At 41.5% G+C, this 22,785-nt stretch overlaps 1 protein-coding gene across 2 annotated transcripts in view; it reads right to left on the bottom strand.

Annotated features, from left to right (window-relative positions):
* DNAH11 (dynein axonemal heavy chain 11) overlaps window positions 1-22,785 on the bottom strand; it is a 157,638-nt gene that overhangs the window by 94,779 nt on the left and 40,074 nt on the right. Inside the window, exons 28-41 of one of the 2 annotated variants that reach the window (XM_077937002.1) lie at window positions 21,615-21,741; window positions 21,327-21,476; window positions 19,235-19,468; window positions 18,056-18,187; window positions 15,363-15,523; window positions 13,362-13,518; window positions 11,618-11,763; window positions 9,878-9,994; window positions 8,293-8,431; window positions 6,289-6,381; window positions 4,953-5,147; window positions 3,524-3,601; window positions 2,413-2,545; window positions 1,526-1,653 (exon numbers count right to left, since the gene is read on the bottom strand). In XM_077937002.1, coding sequence (XP_077793128.1) covers window positions 1,526-1,653; window positions 2,413-2,545; window positions 3,524-3,601; window positions 4,953-5,147; window positions 6,289-6,381; window positions 8,293-8,431; window positions 9,878-9,994; window positions 11,618-11,763; window positions 13,362-13,518; window positions 15,363-15,523; window positions 18,056-18,187; window positions 19,235-19,468; window positions 21,327-21,476; window positions 21,615-21,741 — 1,990 coding nt within the window. The remainder of the gene's footprint in view (window positions 1-1,525; window positions 1,654-2,412; window positions 2,546-3,523; window positions 3,602-4,952; window positions 5,148-6,288; window positions 6,382-8,292; window positions 8,432-9,877; window positions 9,995-11,617; window positions 11,764-13,361; window positions 13,519-15,362; window positions 15,524-18,055; window positions 18,188-19,234; window positions 19,469-21,326; window positions 21,477-21,614; window positions 21,742-22,785) is intronic. The other variant, XM_077937001.1, reaches the window with a different exon arrangement.

The following is a 22,785-nucleotide window of genomic DNA, read 5'->3' as shown; positions in this document are numbered from 1 at the left end:
ATGAAGATGGTCTATAGATGGTATATTACTCCAGTAAAATTAGCAAAAATGTATAAAGTATGTAATAAGTGTTGGAAATGTAAAGAAAAAGAGGGAACATTTTATCATATGTGGTGGGAGTGTAAAAAGGTGAGAGTCTTCTAGGAATTGGTATACAATGAAATTTAAAAAAAAGTTGAAATATACATTTGTTAAAAAACCAGAAGCTTTTTTGTTAGGGATGGTTGGAAATGAAATAAATAGAAATGACCATAAATTATTTTTATATGCAGTAACAGCAGCAAGGATACTACTGGCCCAAAAATGGAAGCAGGAAGAATTACCATCGATAGAAGAATGGAGAATGAGATTAATGGACTACGCAGAATTAGATAAATTAACAGGAAGGGTCCGAAACCGACGAGATCACAAGTTTACCGAGGACTGGAGTAAATTTGTGGACTATATGAAAAGCATATGTGATGCACAAATAACGTTTGTGGTTTTACAGGAAGCTTTGTGAAGAAATAATATTAGAAACACTGTAAAAAGGGAACAAGGGAATAGGTTTATTTAAAACAAAAGGCAATGTTAAATTTAGAATTGCGGATAGAAGATTAGAAAACGGAAGATTCGTGGATGAGCTGAAGGAAGTCAAAATTATGTATCTGTGACAATATTGAAAATGTATGTTTAAATCTTGTATTGGAAATTGAATAAAAATAATTTTTTTAAAAAAAGAAGTTATAGAAGGCCATGGTTTCCCACTTCATGGGACAAATTGTAGCAACCTGTTGACTTACGTACTCTCCCTTTCCTGTCCTTTGCCATATGCCAGAAGAACACTTCAGCTTTTAAACAAACCGCAATTTCCTATTACATCCGAACTCAGTTTTGTGAGTTCAAGCAAATCACCAATTCCTAAGTCAACAAAAGAGGATCAGAAACCCAGGTTTGAACTTGGCTTGTTGAATTAACTAGAGTATAAGCAACCACAATCCCCAAGGGTTGGATTTACTTAGGAACTGTTTTGTTTTCAACAAGAAGCACATATTTTCAGCCTCTGCCCTAGCACACATGAGAACAGACTCATTTGAGACTGGGGTTTGCCATGCTGTGTTAAACATGGCGGGAAACGTATAAATGAGCCTTAATTTTAATGAATGGTACTAGAATGCAAGAAAGTAATGCAACCTGGTTTTGAAGACACAGGGCTCACCCACACTTCCACTTGCCCTGTGCTTAGAAAGGCTTGCCCTTTGCTTTCCAGGAATGGGTCTGAATGGTTTTGTCCTGGGAATCTTGATTGCCAGTTGATCTGATCAGTAGGAAACCACGGGCTTTCCCGGGGGAAAGTGGCAGGCCAAACAGGGTTGTGGATGAACTCTGACCATGGGGAAAGATGCCATGTAAAACATAGGGTGCACATTCTACCTATCAGAAACATGGAGGAGGTATGGCAAAGGAAAACAAATGAGGAAACAAAGAAGGAGGTAACATACAGAGTTGTCCAATGGAAAAGAGAATATATTTGCTTTTTGCTCACCTTATTATCATCCATAACGGTATTGAGCGACTCAATCCACATAGGATCGATGTCCCCATCTAAGACAATCCACTTGGGCCAATTATGGGTCATATTAGCTTGCTCTCTCAAAAGAGATGAGAAGAGTCCTGAAAAACGGGAGGCAAATACGTTTTGGGCAAAGGAACTTTTAAATGATGAAAAATAAAAAAAATAAAAATCCAACTGGGGTCCAAAGAACCCTGGGCACAAAGACTTCCAAGTATGTCCTGGAGTTTCCCTGATTTTTTGTTCTGGCTACAGAAAGCATATATTATACTTGGAGGACAGGATTCAAAAACAGGAATCCTTTGGGTCCGGGCAACGTAATCTATATGGCAGGGGAAATCCTGCCTGACATCAGAATCAAGTTCAGCAGTCCTACTTGTATACCACAGTGCTGACAGCAGAACTGTGTGACAAAGTCCTGGAATACTTTGGCAACTGAGAGAGGACATAGAGCATATGATGAAGAAGATTGTGCAGGCAAATAGCTTGATCTGCATGTTAAGTCTGCCCTAGGCAGTACCACCTCAGACTGCAAGTGGGAAAGAACTCTAAGTTGAATACTTCTCCATAACTGCCTGCATGTAGAAAAGTAGTGAGGAGGGTCAGCAGAATCTTTTTAACATGCTACATTTTGTACACAAAGAAAGGGTTTAAGAACAAAAAAGTTGGGATTATTCAAGCATGATCTTTCCTACCCTTCGCCTGCAGTATAAAACGGTGTGGCCCCAGGAAGCCTACACTACGTGATTTCTCTGTCTGAGTATCCTAGCAAAATAAACATCAGCTGAGGGATATTTTGCAGGAAAACATGAAGAATGTGTGGTGAATGTTACAGTAATTAAAATATATCCTCTACTTGCCATCTTTCCATTCTCGAGTAGCATGATGTATGAAACCAAAGAGTTCATCAGTAGTCACAGCTTTGGGGTTCAAGTCATTCCAAACAGGCTTCCGCTTCATGTTCCTATAAGTCCTGTTCAGCGTTTTCAGAACCTGATGAACAGCCAGGAGAAGACTCTCTTGTTAGGATCCAGGTCTCAATTTGGGGGGAAAGTGTTAGGTTCTTATATAAATATTGACCCTGCTTTTCCAGTTTTCCATAATGTCTTGGGGGCAGATCCAGATTAAACTAGTTCCCACTTAAATCAAAGAGACAAGCTGAGTCATGATTAATCCCCCCCATTAATTTTAATGCATCCTAAATTCCACTGCCTTAGTCTGAACTCAACCCTCAGTTTACAACGTTTGGATTTTAGGAGCTCTGTTTTCTGAGTCTGGGGACAACCACCTTGAGCTCCTTGCAGGAAAGGTAGGGTATAAAAATTCAGCAGTAAATTAAAATTTAAAAACTGTAAGACCTTTTGATGAGAAATGACAATGGGGTGAAAAAGATGTGGGAGCAATGGCTCTAGAAACCTATATTAAACTTACCTAAATACTACTGCATTTTCTTAAGGCTTTGAGACTGAGCAGGAATAATAGGAAACTAACAAACAGAGGAAGTATTGTTCCTGAGAGAGAATAATTGTGGGGGGAGGTCCCAGAATCATAGTATTCCAGACTGCTCCTGCTGAGCCTCTGCTTCCACTATAAAAGGAAGCCACTCCAAATCATTACTGCCCCCTAAACACACCCACGCTTGAACTTTTATTTCTCCACTGGATTTTGTCTTTCCCATCTGGGTGACCAGCTGAAAGAGGAAGGGAGGAATCCTTTCCTAATTAAGTGGTTGTTGTATGTGAACTAATCCCTGGGTAGTTTGAGTCTCAGGGAGGGCGGGGGCGAAGTTACATCTCTGTCATGATTAGCCTGACCATAACAATGCTCAACTTTTCACTTTAAAATCAGAGTTGAGGGGGATGCCTGAAGTGAAGCATGCAGGGTTATGCCAGCTGGCGTAGAGCTGCTTTTCCCCCCTTCCATTTGCAAAATCTGCCATAAAAAAATGACTGTTAAAGCACCACGCTGTACCTTGCTTTTTCCAGTGCCTGCATTTCCGACTACAAAGACAGAGTGACGCACTGCCAGAAGCTCCTCAAGCTGAACAATCTGTCAAACAGAATTAATACACAGCCAGTGGTTTTGTTTCCTTGTCCTCCCATCACCACCGACACCAATTACCTCCCACAAAGCAGCTTCCCACCCTCTCCTGTAGCCAGGAAATTTTCCCCCTCCAAATAACTTCAAACAGGATAACCTGAAGACGGCACATTAGTCTCTCAAGGCCCTACACCCAGACTTGAATTAATGAATGAGCCTCAAGAAATGAAAGCAAATCTCCCCATCCTTTTTTGTTTGTTAAGCCACACAACCATATCCTGGCAAAATGAAGAAAACACTAATGTCAAATGTCACCGACTGCTTGATGTCAAGTAACTACAGGACGGGTGGCAAATGTAGGCAAAACTCCTCTTTCTAGGCATCTTTTTAAAGTGCACAAGTCCCTTTTCAGGGACTGAAGATAAAAAAAAAAATACTAAAGGGGCAGCAAGACTCACAAAATGAATTCAAATTAGCTGGCCAAATATATTATAAGAGAGGTATGGACATGCAAAACTGTGGGTTGGGCTGATCCAAGCAGACTCTTTCAATGGAGCATGAGGCTGGCAGCACAGGTCTCTGCTCCTCCTCACCAAACATCCCACTGTGGACAGCTTCAATCAGTCTGAATTCCCTCATTCAGGGCTATTGTCCACAAACAAGACACAACAGTGGGCTTAGATCTCATTTAGATGACTTCTAAATCATATCATGACTGCTGTTTCTAATGGCCTGTCTGCAAACACGAGAGCTGGATCCACATGAGATGTGCTGCGATGGCTTCTTCTGCTTCTGTGATTCACAGTGAGCCTCATACTAACAGTCACCCATCTTCTCTAAAGGCAAGCAAGTGCGGCTGTTGTGTTTAAAATCTTCGGAGGCACAATTTGAATGCAGCTAAGAAAAAGAAAAAGTCCACACAGAACTCTCCTACACTACAAAGATTAATTTATCTTTCTCTTCTATTTTGATTGAATAAAGGGACACAGCAAAACAAATGACAACCCCAGCACCCCAAATTCAGTACTATGTGAAGAATGAAAACCTACTATTAATAACCACTGGTCACTGACAAAAATCTGAGCAAGTTAAGGACATTTGGCAGTGAAGGAAGGAAACATTTTCATGACTAGATAGGACCAGTAGCTCCTACATATTATTTCGGAAACCCAAATCTTTACTTATAAACATTGGCCTGCACATGTACAGGAATATTACTGAAAAACCACCACTTCCAGGACACAATAGGAATGCTATCATTGTACACAAGCATAACCTTCACATTCAACACAACCTGTCTGCAATTATTTTTTGATTGAAATTCTTAAGGGGTGTAATTAGAGGCAATGGATTATTTTACTTTGAGAATAAAGCTCTCCTCAGGCTGCAAGCGAAGCTCCAGGGTAGACTGTTTAACCATCTGTTCAAATTGCAAGTCCCTTTTCCTTGGAACATCCAGAGCCGGAAACAGGTCACTGATTAAGCCCATGAAAATGGGGATATCATCTGTCACTATCTTGGGCAAGTTGAAGTCCCTTAAGGCTCGCATAAGTACCTGGAAAAGGACAGTCAACCACACGTTATCACACCTGCAAGAGCTTTCAATCAACAGAAAATACGTTTTTGTAGTAACAGAGCTGAAGAAGCATTCGTTCCTCTGAGTAAAAAACAAATATGGGCATCCATTAAAAGCAGCGGTGAGGAACCCTCAACCCACAGCCTAAAGCCCCCTGGACCATTACTGGGCCAGTCTTGCTCTGCACACCACCCCTCTGCGCATCACTTTTCATTTTCAGTTTTGTGTGTACTCCATGATGGAGGCAATCCAGAGGGGGTGGAAATGAAGGTAGGAGGAGGGTGGGAATGGGAACGAGAGGAGCAATGGAAGGAGAAAGGAAACTATGTTAATGTGGGTGGTGAAAGGAAAGAGACAAAATAGACGGAGGAATCACAGAGATTGAGGGAGATGGGATAGCAGAGACAGACACACAGAGGAAGCGTGCTTTGCAATACAGTGGTACCTCTGGTTACATACTTAATTCGTTCTGGATGTCAGTTCTTAACCTGAAACTGTTCTTAACCTGAAGCACCACTTTAGATAATGGGGCCTCCCACTGAAGAAGAGAGTTTGGATTTGATATCCCGCTTTATCACTACCCGAAGGAGTCTCAAAGCAGCTAACATTCTCCTTTCCCTTTCCTCCCCCACAACAAACACTCTGTGAGGTGAGTGGGGCTGAGAGACTTCAAAGAAGTGTGACTGGCCCAAGGTCACCCAGCAGCTGCATGTGGAGGAGCGGAGACGCGAACCCAGTTCCCCAGATTACGAGACTACCACTCTTAACCACTACACCACACTGGCTCTCCAGTGCCGCCGCAGTGCGATTTCTGTTCTCATCCTGAAGCAAAGTTCTTAACCCAAGGTACTATTTCTGGGCTAGGGGAGTCTGTAACCTGAAGCGTATGTAACCTGAAGCGTATGTAACCCGAGGTACCACTGTGTTGCAACCCACTTTGGGCTCCATTTCTGCCCACGGCTAGCATGACAAATTACCCCTAAGGAAATGTGGCCTTTAGCAGAAAATAATGTTTCTTACTCCTGCTCTAAAGAGGTAATTTTATAATTAAAATCAAACTGTGGGAAAAGCTATTCCAACATTATGTTTATGAAGCACCAATCTGTGCTACTATACATACCTGATCTTCAGGTCTAGCCTTGTCGCCTCGCTTCAGTGAGCCGGCAACTACCAAAACAGACTTAACAGCACGAAGGCCCCAGTCATAATGATCCTGTGGTGAAGATATAAGGGGGGAAAGGTTAAATGCTCACCTGTGAAACATGGCTAAATAAATAAATTCTCAAAATCTGGGAACCAAAGTTGCTCTGCTACGCTTTTCTTTTTGACGATATTATGAGTGTTGCCTATGGTGGGGTGAGAAAAAAATTCTAAAAATGAGAATATTCAGTCAAAGTCTCCAAATCCATATACAGGCATCCCACCCATTTACGTGCGTTCATGTCATGTGCAACTGTGCATGCGTGCAGCATCAGAAACCCATAAGTGGGGGGAGAGACCTGAAGAGCCTCAACAAAGTCGCACTGTGCCTCCGGTTCGTGAGGAGACCCTCCCTGGAGCATTACTCTTTGGAAGCAATCCTATGCTCCCTGGGAAGATGGCTGGGGGGTGTCACAGAATGCCACCACAGTCCATCTAAAGTGGATCCTATTCTTGCTCTGCCATGGATTCTGTTCCCCACCACTCCCACTCCCACTATAGGACTGCTCTGTTGGGCACAGTTGTGCTTGATTAAGGAACTGTTGTCTTGGTAGGGTAAATCTGTATGTATTATTACAGTCGTACCTTAGAAGTCAAACGGAATCTGTTCCGGAAGTCCGTTCGACTTCCAAAATGTTCTGAAACCAAGGAAGCTCCTGCAGCCAATCAGAAGCCATGGAAGCCCCGTCGTAAGTTTGGCTTCCAAAAATAGTTCGCAAACCGGAACAGTCACTTCTGGGTTTGCGGCGTTTGGGAGCCAAAGCGTTTGACTCGCAAGATGTTCAGGATCCAAGGTATGACTGTATTATGTATTTCATCCTGTTTGTATCAATTTTATTGGTCTGTGACCATAATAGTAATTCATTAGTAAGATTGTTACAGGTTAGGATTAGGGCTCCTCAAATAATTGCTGTTTCTTTGCCTCAACCTTTTTATTAGCTCCTTCCCTTTTGAGTTGCTCCTTGCTTTCAGAACCCATCTTGTTTTTTCTTTCACCTGTGTCTGTATCCTGCTTTTCACTCTTCCCAGTGAATATTCTTCCCAGAATATTCTAGTGTTACCAACCTCACCTTTTGCCCCTAATGTTGTGCTTTCAGGTTCCCAGAGAACTCATGGCTACTAATCTCAAATCACACCAGCAACAATGTGTTCTTGGAGCAGACCCCTTGGGCTCATGGGCCTCTGATAGCCCATTGTCCTCAATGCTTTGAGGAGTCACTGTGGTAAGCAATGGGCAGAGTCCATACATAACCTGACTCTCAACATATGCCAATCTCAAAGAGACTCATATTTTTGTAGCAATCCAGCAAATGAAAAAGAGATTACTTGTAAAATACTTGGAATCAAGTTTCACTGAAATCAATGAAGATTACTTCCAAATAAACATTTTAAGAGATTAGAATGTAAAAAAATATTTAATAGGATTACATAGGCAAGTATTTCCTTTGGAACATTAGAATGCTTACAGACTAGAAGATTGATTACAGTAATCAGATCCAAGCAAACATTACATTGTCTAAAACAAAACACCAACACAGAAACCATTTCAATTGTTTCCAATAATGCTGAAATAAATGAATAAAGCCAAACTAAATCAATATTCAACAGACATGACAAAGTTGTACATATGAAAAGGTAAGCAATTCCCTTTTCATTTAATTCCATCTGTTCTGCTTCATCTGCTGTAGGCTACAGGGCTTTACTGGGAGAACATAAATAATTTTATGGGGCCCCCAATGCATGTAGATGTGATATATTGCAGATAATGTGTGCTTTCTCAGATACTGTGAATAGCTCGAGTAATTTTTTTGCTTTCAAAAGCATCCTAAAAGCATCCTACATTTTATTTTGCAAGTTTATACTGTAGCACAATACCATTTGATTAGCATGGGAGAAATCTCAAGGTCCAAAAGAGCTCCCTTACCTGTTTAGAGAGAAGTTCTCTACAGAGAGTATACAAGGTAATAAACTTCCTGGCTAACAAGCGTGCATCAACAAACCCCTCAGCAACCAGCATGATTTCACAAATTAGTTCAATGTCAGGGACAACCATTGCACAGGGTCTAAAAAAAGTGTAAGAACCAAAGACAGGGATTAGTATTTAAACATTGTGAGAATAACAAATGCCCATCTCACCTAAATTCAAGACAGTGATGTCTACAAACATTTTAGCAGAGCTCAAGAGAGTCACAATTATGTGTGTCACTCATTGCTAACAAGCACTTTCAAAGCAAAAAAATTGGCTAATTACTCATTGGCAATTATTAGCATTTCCTACCAGTGCTATTTCAAAGGAATCAGCTGACGGTGTAGGCTTTGCAAGTCCCCTATAGACAAATCACAAAAATCTAAGATGCTGTTACAGGGAATCTGCAAGATGGCCCTTTATGTTGGTAGAAAGCAAGACTAGACAAACCACCAGTTTCAACTTGATTTCTTCCAGAATGGAATTCTGGCAAAATGATACTGTTCCCAATAGTTCCAATTAGAGTGTGTGCAAAATAATAGTTTATTAGTTTCGTGATGTGAGACCAAATAGCTAATTAAAATACTGCATTAAGCACATAACATAGATGGTTTTGGAACAGTAGGTTATCCAGTGGCGGGGGGACACCTCGGATCTGGGGGCCAAATGTGACCCGCCAAGCCTACCTGGACCTTGGGGCTCTTCCCAAGCCATGCCCTTGAGTATTGTGTCTTTGAACTGGGACAATACCTCTTGCTTGTAGCGTGTTTATGGAAACCTCCAAATTTTGCATGGCTGGAATGTGACTTCCTTCATACAGTTGGCCACATCTGTTGCTTTGACTACTTTTGCTTCCAGCCCAGCCCACCAATGGCATGCAAGCCCCTGGAGGGCTTCCTGCCTACAAGGAAATGTGTCCCTCAAGCTAAAAGTGCTTCCCCACCTCGATCCAGTGAAAGGTCATTGAAAATAAGTCAGCATCAGGCATGGAAGAGACACATTAAGGCAGTTACAATGTACAGGACTGTCTGAAATGTGGGTCTCATATGCCATATTTTAAAGATCTGAAACAAGAAACCAAACGTCTGTCCAGGGAACGGAAAGCTGGGAACTTAGGGAGTTTTTTTTCTTGTTCGGGGTGAAAGAGACATTCAGGAAGGAATGTGCTAAGTTCTCCTGCTGCCCAGGAAGGCAAGGAACTTGTGACTAGCTCTTTGTCTTGCATCATAATAAATGAGTTGTGGGCCTTTTTTTTTTAGTAATAGGGAGATACTGTTCAGTGCTTTAAGAGAATTCGGTCAGTTTTAGGTTTTCAGCCTAACTCATTTATTTTTGTATTGCAACTCGATTTTTCACAGAACAACTTCTTCTACTGCACACTTAGCAAAGATACGGAAAGAATTTGTCTCCCTTGGTTAAGCTATCAATACTGCAACTTCGGAAAAGTCTTTCACACCATCATTGTGCAACAAGTCAAGTGCAAATCAAACAACTGACATTAGGTGGCATAAGTACTCAGAATGTGAATTGGCTTCATACTTGCCTGAAAAGAGCTTTGAGATTTTCAGGTAATTCTGTTCGGCCTGCATAACCCGGGTTCATAGTAATAAATATTCCAACCGATGCTTTCAGTGCAATGTTTTCTCCAAGGAATAAAAATCTGCATCAATTGCACGATATAAGGAAAGAAGTGGCTGAAATTGGTTGGGATTTAAGCAATTCTCTTTGACTCCATTTCCCTCTCAAACACACACACTGTGGCCAGGACTCAAATTCACACAGCTAGTTCTGAATACCCAAGATGATTTGGGCCTTGTGCTTTGCTGCTCACTTACCCCACTCTGGTATTGCATAGCAGAACTTATTTTGAAACTGAGGTGACTTTCAAAACTAAAATAAAATATGCTAATGCTATGTTATGGGAGGACTGCTGTTTCATACTGGACAGGGCAGACCTGAACCTTTCAGAATGCCTAAAGTAGTTTGATTTCACTTCTTTTCAGCATTCCATACAACAGTATCAAACAATAACTAAACAATGGGTTGAGTCCAGACCTTTAGGTCACATGTTCACCCCAGTGAAATCCATGAAATTTAAGTTAGTTGTAACAAGCAGAACAAACCTATGCCTAGCTGGGGAGCAGGTAGGTGGAACAGAGCGAGAGAGATGTCGCATAGACCTGCCAGGACAGATGGTAGGGAAGTAAATTCATACCCCCATTCTTTTCTGGTGCCAGCTCCATGCTGGCGTAGCAGAAAGGTTCAGATCAGACTCCTCTCCAGGAGCTAGACCTGTATAGGATCTGGCAGATCCATAACTGACCCTGCTCCACTTCTCCCACACACCCCCAGGCTCCCTGATTTGAGTTATTTGCCAATGGTATTTTCTGCAGAAGAGGTCTCTGAGGTGGAAGCTGGCATAGGTTAACGGACAAGGATGTCTGCTGAATCATAACCCCTTCCATCAGCGCAGATCATGAGTAGATCTGCAGCCTAGCTTGTGTGACTAGCTCACTTTGGATCTATCCCAACATGAAGTGTTAACGGTTAAAAATGCTAAATAGGTCTATAGATTTCCCACTGAATAGCTAAGCAAAACAGATTCAATTAATAAACAACCCAAAATTCATAAAAATGAAATTCATAACTAACAAGGGGGTAATACACCGCATAATATGCCAGTCAGATTTTTGGATCCGATTTCCAACTAATATCACATGATGTGCAATCATTGCACTTGACTTTAATTGCATTTCAACTGTGAAAAAATGCTTTATAATTGTTGTTACGGAGGTATGAAATATTTCTGTTTTACACAGTGGAAACCAAGGCCAAGAAATAGTGCCTTGTCCAAGGCCACATAATCTGTATATGGCACATGCGAGACTTCAGCCTAAACCTTTCAGGTGAAAGTTCAACTCCTCTGAATCCATTTGGACTGGAGCAACAGATGAAAAATTAAATAAAACATTTTAAATGTGAAAGTATTTATTTATTACCAAATATAACAAATAAATCAGAAGAATTAGGCTTAGCAGGCTGTCACAATTGATACACAGAATAAACCCCACCCCCAATAAAACAGCAGCAAATTATCCTCATTCTAGATAGATAGAAAGATAGAAAGATAGACTGACAGACTGACAGTCACAAATGCAAATGCCTTTTCAAAGAGGATGTGAAAGTTAGCACCAGTGGGTGGTTTCTTCATATGCTGCATCATCTTCAAATTACATTGAATACATTAAACAATTGTGAAGAATGTATCTATTAATATACTCACTGCTTTTTCTTATTTCTTATGGCATCATGGATAGTCTTTACTTGCACAGCCACAACGGAAAGAACTTCTACTGAAATTCGGTTGAATTCATCAAAGCAGCCCCAAGCACCTGTCTGGGCCAAACCTTTATAGATGTTTCCAATGGACTATAATAAATAAATGTATAAAATTCAGATTTTATAGTTTTCTTTCTGAAAATGCAAAGTTTTTTTTTCTTATATGTAAAGCAACAGTCAATCATTTGTTGCATTTATAAGCTGCCCATGTAAGTGAGTGATATACAACTAATTAATCACAAAACCCTGTATTACTGCACTTCCATCTACTTTATCTATACTAGTTGCCTGGTTATTCTGTCTAGTGCATTCAAGAAATCACAGCATTATGCAGAAGATGGCACTGAACTGTGCATATAGGAACTGGCTTTGTTCTACAGCACACATGTCCAACCAGTTGACTGCGATCTACAGGTAGATCCCCTGGTGATCGTGGTCGATTTCCCCCTGTCCCCCTTCCTTTGTCCCTCCATTGCATCTTGTGGGCATCCGTTTGGTGTCTGCTTTAGCGGTGTGTGCGTTTGTTAGCGGCGTTGTTTATGTAATCCCCCCACAAAAATAGCTCAACAACTCAGGACTCCCCTCCCCCCAAAAGTTCAACAACTATGGGCAATCTTCCTCTTCTGCCCACCCACCCCACACATGCTCCTCCTCCCTTGAATGACAATGGGTAGATCACTGCCAGTTTTGTTATACTGGGAGTAGATTGCAGTGTCTTGGGAGTTGGACGTGCCTGTTTGCAATCTGGGATGTAATTCAGAGGACACACATTCCAATGGTGTGCCTTGATTTTCCTGAATACAAATGTCTGGAATTCACCCCTTTTTTATTGACTTGTTAAAAGGAATCACAGCAATATCCATGTAAAAGAGAGGGGCATAAAAGGCAACCTTGATGCACCTATTCTCCCCCTCCCCCCAATTTGTGGGTTTCATTCCTATGGAGATAAGCTGCAGTTGGGGACAATGCTGCAATGGGATGTCAGGGGCAGGAAGAAGTTTGAGGAGAGGGGTGATGTGCAGGCAGAGGGCAGGAGGTTGATCCAGAGGATCAAGGGTCAGAGGTTTGTGGGGTTCTGTGCCACCAATGAGGCAGGTGCCAGGGATGGTGGAAGAGTCAAGGGGAAGAGACCAGGTAGCCAGAGACGGGGGAAAGGAGGCGGAAAGAGAATTGCAGGGCATCTCAGAGGTGGAAGAGACAGTGTCAGTCCCAGAGAGAGCCATGCCTTTGGAATCTCCCATATCCTTCTGTCTCCATGCACAAGGAGGGGCTTAAAACTCAGAAGGAATCATAGGGCACTTGTCCATACTGCGTCAGATAAGCGAGTTTAAATAAGCTGAAAGGGGCGTGATAATGCTGTTGCTCCAACTATCCGGGTCAGAGCCTAGGACTGTAGAGGTAGATTGCCTATCCAGCTATTTAGCAGGGGCGGTCTGTATAACCCTTGTACCTTAGGAGCTGATGCAACCAAGGGCTTTGCCAACAAAGAAATAAACTTCCAAACATTTCTCATAGGTCTGAGTGTGCTCAGGACATGGGGAAAAATCTGCACATTTTGATATTTGGTGTCCCAGCTTTCCATCAACAGTGGCCACAAAATGGGATGCAAACGTGTCTGTGCGTATAACAACACACTTATTATGATAGTCTTCCCTCATACAGCTTCCCCCTCAATATGGGCTCAGCACCTTGTAATCCATCTGTTCAGAACAGTTGAAGACATAGACCATCATCCCAAGCGCATGGCCCAAATCCTTGGTTGTCTCCGTTTTGCCTGTCCCAGCTGGACCTGCAGGAGCTCCACTCATTGTTAGATTAAGGGACTGCGTAAGAGTGATGTAACACCTTTAACAAGCAAAAGCACAGTTACTATTAACACGCCGACAGCCTATTACTTTAGTGGCTGACATTCCAAATCCACAAAAATGCAGGGACATTATAGTTGATAAACTTGCAGTAAGGGTATCATTATTATAAACTGTTGTTGTTGAATATTTATATCCTCCTATTCTATCATCAAGTACCTAGAGGGGCTGCCTCTTGTTTAAGAGGTCTGTTGTTTAACAATAACACAATTTTTATTTTATTATTATTATTATTATTATTAGTATTATTATTAAATTTGTATACCACCCTTCATTTGTAGATTTCAAGGCAGTTTACAAAATAAAAATACAATATAAAAAACACAAAATATATAATAAAAGTAAGAACAAAAACAAACCAAGAATTTCCCCTCCCCTCATCTGTTTAGCTTCAATTATTTAATTATGTTTCCTTCTTCATACTGCTTTACACAATGTTGTATGGATTGATTTTTTGAGCTTCCTGATATTATGATTATGTATGACTGCTTCTAATATGTTCTGAATGGTTATGCTTACTGTTCATTTGCTATGTTGTGAGCTACTTCTTGTGGAAAAGTGGCTTACAAATAAGCAGATGCCAGATGATAAAACATTTCATTTTATTCGTTACATTTTGCCCATTATTTTCATGATCCAAGAGCAGGTAACAATGTTAAGAGCTAAAACGAAATTAAGCAATCTACAATAAAACACAACAGAAAGTAGCCTGCAAAAAAATTGCATCAAGATACAGCAAATACTTATTCGGCAATAGTACCACAGTGGGTACACAGAATCTGGCAAAATATATCCCATCAGTCCCTACTGAAAGCCTGGGAAAATAAAAATGAGTTTAATTAGTGTTGAAAGCGGGCCAAAGACAATGCCAATATATTTCAAAACCCTCCATTACACATCTATATATTGGGTAATCTTCCTTTACACATCATTTGTAAGGAGGGGCTCAAAGAGCAGATAGGAAGCAGACCCCCACATCTGCAAAGGAGCAATCGCACGTGAACAGCTGCTCACATTTAGGTGTGCCATGTAATCAGGACCCCCAATCATGCAGAAGTTCCAATTGCATGGAACAGCCACCCCTCTACAGATGCTGAGATGACAAGGCCAGCTACAACAGCTAGTTCCTCATCCTCGGCTACTTCCCACTCCAGCTCAGAATCAGAGCACTATGTTGCTGGCAAACACCAGGTATTTGATTTTTATTTGTGCAGTCTACTCCCAATGTAAGCCTTAAAGTCATGCAAATTCAATAAAATCCTTTTTCATTCCACGGGATACAACTTTTACCTAGACTCTAAAGAATGTGGGTGCGCAAGAACACATGCCCTTGCCTGCGTGTCCTCTGCCTCTTTCTGTCTGGTGTGGGGAGGGTACGTGTGAGAAGCAACCAGAGGGGCCGGTGCCCATGGCACTCTCTCAAAATTCCAAACATGCCCATGCACTCAGAAAGGCTGGCAACCTCGTGACTACGGAGCTATAATACAAGAAAGCTGTGATTTCATGCCAATATGGGAAAAATCCCACTGGGGGTAAAAAGAAAACTCTAGGAGGTCTTGTCCAACCATTCTTAGGTGTAAGGCTATCCCTTTCCTTCCTTGTCATGCAACACAACACATAACTGTTCAGATTATATGGGGGATACCTTTTATTCCCAACGCAATTATTTTACTTTACAATGTGACTGTTTTTGTCAAAATGTCTCATTTGCAATGTTAAGGATTTCTCACAGGGGAGAATGGCAGCTCATTTCATATTTAGCCTTCGCATTCTACAAGATGGATCAAGTCGAGGTAGCCCACTATTAGCCAAAGCAGATTTTACCTGTCAGTTAAAGGTGTAATAACCAGCCGAGGGGTATTTCCCAAATACTCATAGTAGTACTGGAACTGAGCATCACATATGTTGGCAAAGCAGTGTTTTTGGGCCCAATCCCATCTATGGCGCAGCTGTGACAGCCAAGCAAAAGCTTGGGAACTGGTGACCTAAGAAAACAAGAGCAAATAACCACATCTCCATTGCACAACTACTATGCCGAGGGTGTTAAGAGATGAAAGAAAGCAGACATGCCAAAATGTCAAAACTGTCATCACTCATTTTCACGCCTCATCCCCAATCTTTCCCAAGCAACATCCCTCATACTGGCAATTATAAGGGATTATATGCACTCTTGGGCATTTCCACACCATACAGAGGCAAGTATAATGTAAGAGCTGTTTAATAGAGGCTTTTGTTGCAGCAGACATTACAACTTCTTCTGCCAAGATCTCTTTCACCTTTTACAATAAACCAACTCTGGGGATTTGATATGACTCAATTTCATATTTCCTTAATAATATCCCCTGGGCTCCATGAAACAATTATATATTTGATGTCTCATTTGTTTCTCACCTGCCCTTTTAATCTCATACTGTACAGTACTGTCTCTAAAATATCAGTGGAAACAGAGCCCTTTGTGTCACAGGCAGGTGATGTAGGGCTGGTGCCTGCCTTTGGCACACAAATATTTTTTCTCTCAATTGCAGATAGCAAAGTCTACTTACGGTTCTCCTATCCCCTTTCTCTCAGTCTCCAGTGGAGGGAAGCTGAAACCATCTAACCAGGTGGAGCCCACAAGCTATGCAAGTGCCGACCCATAGACGTACCACAAAACAGAAGCATCAGTGGTTTGTCTGAACAGACCTTTTAAAAGTTTTGCTCATGGCCCATCCCCTGACATCCATGTGTCAAGCACATAAGAGCTCTATGCACACATATATACATGGTTCCAACCTATGCACTTAGGCTTCCCCACTTCAGACATCCATGTTCAACATAGGGTTACTAGGGTGGTGCTAGCTGACACAGACTCATTCCCTACTCATGTATGGATCACAACCCATGAGCAAAACTTCTGAAAGCAGATTCTTTCCTCATCAAATAGCTTCAAAGACACCCAGCTCTTCTACACCAACAAACTGGTGCCAAGGTGCTGTGACAAAGCAGGAGCTCAAAACTCCAATTTTACTGGTTCCTGTTCCTACATTTTTCTCAGCTGCCTGCTCCAAGGCCCTCATGGCTTCAGAGATGATAAACAAGCGGTTCTGAGCCCTCCTCCCCAGGGGAGATATGTGACACCTGAAGAAGTGACATTTCAGGGAAATAAATGATCCCGAGGCTTTCTCCCCACACCAGACAAGGCCTGAGTAGACTGAATGCCCTATGTCAGAGAACCTCACTGATACACATCTTATTTGTGGGAGTAACTACATGACCACTGTTTCCATCATCCCAATCTGATTTTAAAAGAAAAAAGAACTCAGGAAGAGGTGTTTGTTGTTTTGTCCAAGTAGCAATTTCCTGGATGTGTTTTAACAGGGGGGGCAGCTATGCCCTGTATACCTCTTCTAAATTCAGTGTTGAGTTAATGCCCTTAACTACATATCCTCACCTTCAGCAACAAGTGCACATGAGAATCCCTGCAAATTAACCTGCACAACCCATTATTTGCTGTTGAGTTATGGAATATGCAGGGAACATGGCCCATATGAGAATGATTGCCAAAGTTTGGCTAACCTGGAGCAGTAAGCATTCAATTTTTAAAAGTGCTCGCCCCCAAAAGTGCCCAAAATGTTCCACACACTCACATTCATCTTACTCAATATTTAGCTGCTCTCCCAATGTTGATTTTTTATATATACCATTTTTCTGTTTGTATTATTTATAATTGTTTTATTGCTTCTATTTTTTGGTTTGCTATTCTAGTTTTAATTGGGTTTGCAAACCATCAAGATAACTATGCAATATGAGTGGTACATAAATTTATCCAATGAATAGTTAAATATTGGCTTATTCAAAAAAAGGCTACGATAAAACCATGATTCATGAACTTGCCTTGATAACAAACCATAGTATTCCTGTCATTCAAATGTAAAAAGGAACTCTGGTTCAAAATAAGTGGATGCTGCCAACCTCCTCCTTCCACCTACATTGCAGCTAGAGGTGATGAGCAGATGAGCCCAAGGCTCATGACTTGGCATTGCTCATAGTAATTATAGGCTTATGCACATAGCATTAAGCTATAGTTTGCGTTGCAGCCTTAGTCACAGAAGACTAAGTGAGGTTAACGTTAGTAAACATATTTCGGATCACCCTGCATGCATGACAATTAAAAACCTGATCCTCTGGAAAGCATTTACTTATGCTAATTACTCATTTATTTCATAAAATCGCAGAGCTGGAAGGGACCCCAAGAGTCATCTAGTCCAATCCCCCCCACAATGCAGAATCTCAGCATGCAGTCCCCCATCCAAAACTGGACCCAGTTTAGCTTTGCAAATGTGCTAGCAGTTTTATTGCTGCACCACTAGGATGAGTTTTACTTCAAAAAAAGTATATTTGGGACACATTTAGGACTGCAGCAGGGAAAATGAAATATGAAACAAACAAACAAACAAACAAACAAACAAGTAAAATAAAGTAGTATGAACCAGTCCTTGGACCCTGCTATGGAAGACAAGATGGAGATTTAACCTTACCTTCTGAGCAACAAGCTTTGCTACCACGTCTCTTGCATGAACATCTATTGTGCAAATAGTCATGATCTTCTGTCTGTCACTTGATGTCAGCTCTCCCAACAATAGAGAGATAAGAGCATTTAGCTGAGTGATCTTGAAAAAGGCACAAGGAAAGAAATGTTATTGAATGGAACTCCACTAGCCTTAAGACCACTTGCTGGTTTATTGTATGCAATTAGTTAATTCAACTGCTATAGCAATTTTGTTGTACTATAGTATGACCCCCCCCCAATGCAAAACATGTATATGCAGTACATGCACTAGCTTAGACAATGCTAGTAATTGGTACTGCAATCAAACAAATGCTTTTATTCCCTTCGTTTATATTCATTCTTACTGTAATACAAGCCTGTGAAAACTACACATTGGCTATTAAGCATAATAAAATTTGTTTGTCTGTAAGGTGCCCAAAACTTTTTGTGGTGTGTTTGCAAAGACACAGAAACAATCTTATCTATGAACAGGCAAAGGAAATGCTTCTTTTATCACAGATAAAAGTGAGTAGACAATAAATACAGCTTGACAGGGCATTATTTAACGCTCTAGCTAAATCACTCCTACAGACATATTTCATTTGTCTTAACGCCCGTTAACACAATTGGCAAGAACTGAGTCATAAGGTTTTGCAGGACTGTGCCACTTCCAGCTTGCATAGAAAGGGGAACTGAATTTTCCAGTATTACTCCATGAAGAAAGCTTTGTGCACTACCAAGCCAAGGAAAACAGCAAAAACTGGCCTTTCCTTGACATGTCACTTTTCTATATGAAGGAAGACTCTGTGCTTTGTGGAAGCATTCAAACAAGCAACATCCTACATGTGCACCTGCAACCTAAAGCAGTAAAGTTCAGGTTTACCAACTTGATGTTGCAAGCAGTGGTGGAGGAAGGGGGCGGGGGGCGGTCCGACCCGAGTGCCATCCCTGAGGAGGGGTGACAAAACTGCCCTGCCCCCGACGTGCGCAGGGAATCACCCTCCCCGCAGCTCACCCCGCCACCGTACGTAGCGGTGGTTTGCCCTGCCCCTCGACACCCCACACCAGAGGCCAGAGAGCCTTCCTTCGCCCCTAGCTGCAAGCTTTGTAAACTAGCCCTGTTTTACATATGGCTTGACTGTTACATAAATAAGGAATCTATCAATACTTGTTTCTTATGATAATCCTTCAAGGCTGTTTCAAACCCTTCTTCCAGCCTGTCAAATGCTATTCCCACATCAGTGGTCCACCAGATTTGAGAGCCAGTGAGTGCTACTTGTGCAGGATAGTCAAAGATCCACTGGTCTCTGGGCTTTTCCTCATAGACAGCTACAGCTTCTGTGATGTGATGACGCACTGTTTCACACATGACTTCTTCAAGGCGTTTTAACCAGGTTTCCACCTTTTGGAAAAACAAACCATTGCAGGTGTTAGGTTTGGGTGCAGACCAATTTAGGTGGACTCGTCCCTTGGAAATCGTGCCAAACTTGCCCCACTGATTACAATGAGACCTAAATTAGCCTGTAGTCAACGTACTGGGCCAATTCAGAATTAACACAGTTTGAATTGTGGGAATGTCCAGTGTCCATATATTCCCTCTTCCCACCCCTCCTTCCCTCATATGGTCAAATTCTCTCTGCCACTTCCAAATGTATGTAAACCAAGAAAGTAACAACCAGTTGAGGTTTGTCACTAAATCAGAAGGAAAGGAAAGGAACTGGAATGCCCATGTGGAGGGTAATGGGAGAGAATGTGAGTACAGGTCTCACTCACAAAGCAGCAAACCATGGTTTGCCCCTGCATAAATAGCAACACCCTAGTGGTCCTGGGCCCTAAGGAAGTTAGATTAGCTTCAACCAGAGCCAGGGCCTTTTCAACACTGGCTCCGGCTTGGTGGAACGCTCTGTCTCATGAGACCAGGGCCCTGCAGGATCTGATTTCTTTCCACGGGTCCTGTAAGACAGAGTTGTTGTTGTTCCGCCTGGCCTTTGGCTTGGAGCCAATTTGATTCCCTCCCCCTCTTTCTTTTTCCTTTCTCCTCCTGTGATGAGGCTGCATTTTAAAGTTTCGATATTTTAATGTTGTATTTTAATCTTGTTTTTAAGTTGTATTCATTCAACTTGTTTTTATTATTGCTTGTTAGCTGCCCTGAGCCTGGCCTTGGCTGAGGAGGGCGGGGTATAAATAAAAATTATTTATTATTATTATTATTATTATTATTATTATTATTATTATTATTATTATTATTTAAAGCAACCCATGGTATACGGTATCCTAGATGAACATTACAAAATAAACAACTTCCACACAGTTTTTCCATTCCATCCCCACAGCCACCTGAGCTTAGCAAGATTTCTGTTGGGCATTGCTTATAATTCTGCTGAGACATTAAGTCTCACTATGAAGAGATGCAAGAGGTCAGCGAAAAAATTGCTTATGGGTGCTCTCTCCAGTACTGTGGTGCCTGTTCAACTCCTTGTTATTCCGGAGAGATGTAGATGTTGAAGCAAGGCAGACAATGGATGGATAAGCCAAGACTTACTATGAAGCCAGCTGCACACGTTACAGCTCATAATCATGCTTCTTATGTTGCAGTGCCGACAGTAAAAAAGACTGGTATTGTTACCACCACTGTATTCTCAAATACCAGTCCAGTAGCCCTCTCCAGGGTAGTCCTGGGTTTATTAAGCAGACATGCTTGCACAAATAGAACAATCACAATAGCGAGATGTTGAATTCCTCCTTTGGATTAGTTGGCTTATTATTATTTAAAAGCTTCCTACCTGTCTTAAAAAAAGAAGAAGTGCTCTACCCACATGTGTGTATGATTTGGGAGGGGGAGAGTTGTTTTGAAAAGTTTGTTGCAAAGATGCATAATTACATTGTTAAACATTTCAATACCCAACAGACTTATTGTTTTCCCTTGTAACTTCATGTTTTTTTAAAACCAGGTGGTAGATAAGAGGGTTGTTGTTGTTGTTTTAAAAAAAGCAAAAGAATTTATGGAGGCAAAATTTCATTATGTATATATATTCATGCCTCATCAAAAATATGTTTCAGGTACTCTTATAGCACCACCTTATGCATGTCTACTCAAAAGTAAGTCCTATTGAATTCAGTGGCTACATCTGTACAATATTGCAGCTTCCAATCGCCCTTCTCTGGCAAAGCAGTATGAATGTTTCCACCCCAATTTACTTTCACATTTCCTCCAATTTTAGCAGATAGGTATAGTTTTGCCATCAAAAAAGCCAACATACCTGGCCACCACACTTGAATTCAGCAGTGAATGGGACATATTCCTTTTCTTTGCTGTACATTCCTAGGGCAATATTGCTGGACTGCTCTTTGTCATCTTGAAATTTAAGATCAGCAGTGTTGTCAAAAAGTTTAATAAGATGACAAGTCACCTGCATTCAAACAGCAGCACACAATTAAGGAACTCAGTCACCCCAGCTTTGCTCAGATTTTAATCACCTTCTCTTTCACTTTCTGCTATCGCATTTCTTTGCAGATAATGCTTTAAACACGATTACAAGAAACTTTACCTGTTTTGGCTGTGCTCCTTTTGAGAGAATGTCAAGCAGATCAGCAGATGAAACGAAATAGAACCGAGGGAAAGCTAAGCGCTTGGTTTCCAAGTATTCCGCGAGAGCTTTTTCGCAAAGAGAAAGCCTGAAAATGAGAAGGGGAACACTTTGGATATTCACATTTAATTATCTATGGCACTTTCTGCACCAAAACATGTATGGATGGATGGATGGATGGATGGAATCTGGTTTTCAAGGACAGTAGCATTCCTCTTTATGCTTATCTACTCAGAAATTCCACTGAGTTCAATGGGACTTATTTTTCAGTTACCGTATTTTTTGCTCTATAAGACTCACTTTTTCCCTCCTAAAAAGTAAGGGGAAATGTGTGTGAGTCTTATGGAGCGAATGCAGGCTGTGCAGCTATCGCTGAAGCCGGGAGAGCAAGAGGGATTGCTGCTTTCACTGTTCAGCGATCCCTCTTGCTGTTCTGGCTTCTGAGATTCAGAATTATTTTTTTCTTGTTTTCCTCCACCAAAAACTAGGTGCGTCTTGTGGTCTGGTGCGTCTTATAGAGCGAAAAATACGATAAGTATGTACAGCACTGCAGCCAGTGGCAGATGGGGTAGTGGAGCCATGCCTCCCTCTGGCGGAGTCAGTTCTGCATACTGGGAGGGGCTGGGCGGCAACGAGATTTAAATATGCTGGCAGGAGCACCCAACAGTTTCTGATGGTGCATGTGCTCCATGCCCTTCATCACTGCCCTTCCTCTCGCAGCACCACTGCTGATTGCAACCTTAAATCGCTTGCCTTCAGCATAGCAATATGAATGTTCGTCCGCGTTCAACTGTGCCACAAGAAAAAATACACAAACAATACAACTGCAACTGAAAACAGCACATACTTTTAATTCATTTATTTAAACAATTTATACACCACTTAACAACAAGATTCTCCAAGCACTTTACATTACAGAAAAATAAAGATTCGTTAAAAGCGTAAAATCAAACTACACTAAAATGCCTGCTTGAATAAAGAAGACTTCAGCAGATGCCAGAAGTTTAGTAGGGAAGGAACCTATCTGACTTCAGGAAATTCCATGATGGGGGACAATTAACAGTGACTCCTCCAAATATCAAACAGGAATGTAAGGGATCCTGGACCCAAATTGGCTTCATGCAGATGTTAA

This window comes from Podarcis muralis, chromosome 12 (assembly GCF_964188315.1).
Source record: "Podarcis muralis chromosome 12, rPodMur119.hap1.1, whole genome shotgun sequence".
Lineage (NCBI taxonomy): Eukaryota > Metazoa > Chordata > Lepidosauria > Squamata > Lacertidae > Podarcis > Podarcis muralis.
This window is presented reverse-complemented; position numbering and strand designations above follow the sequence as displayed.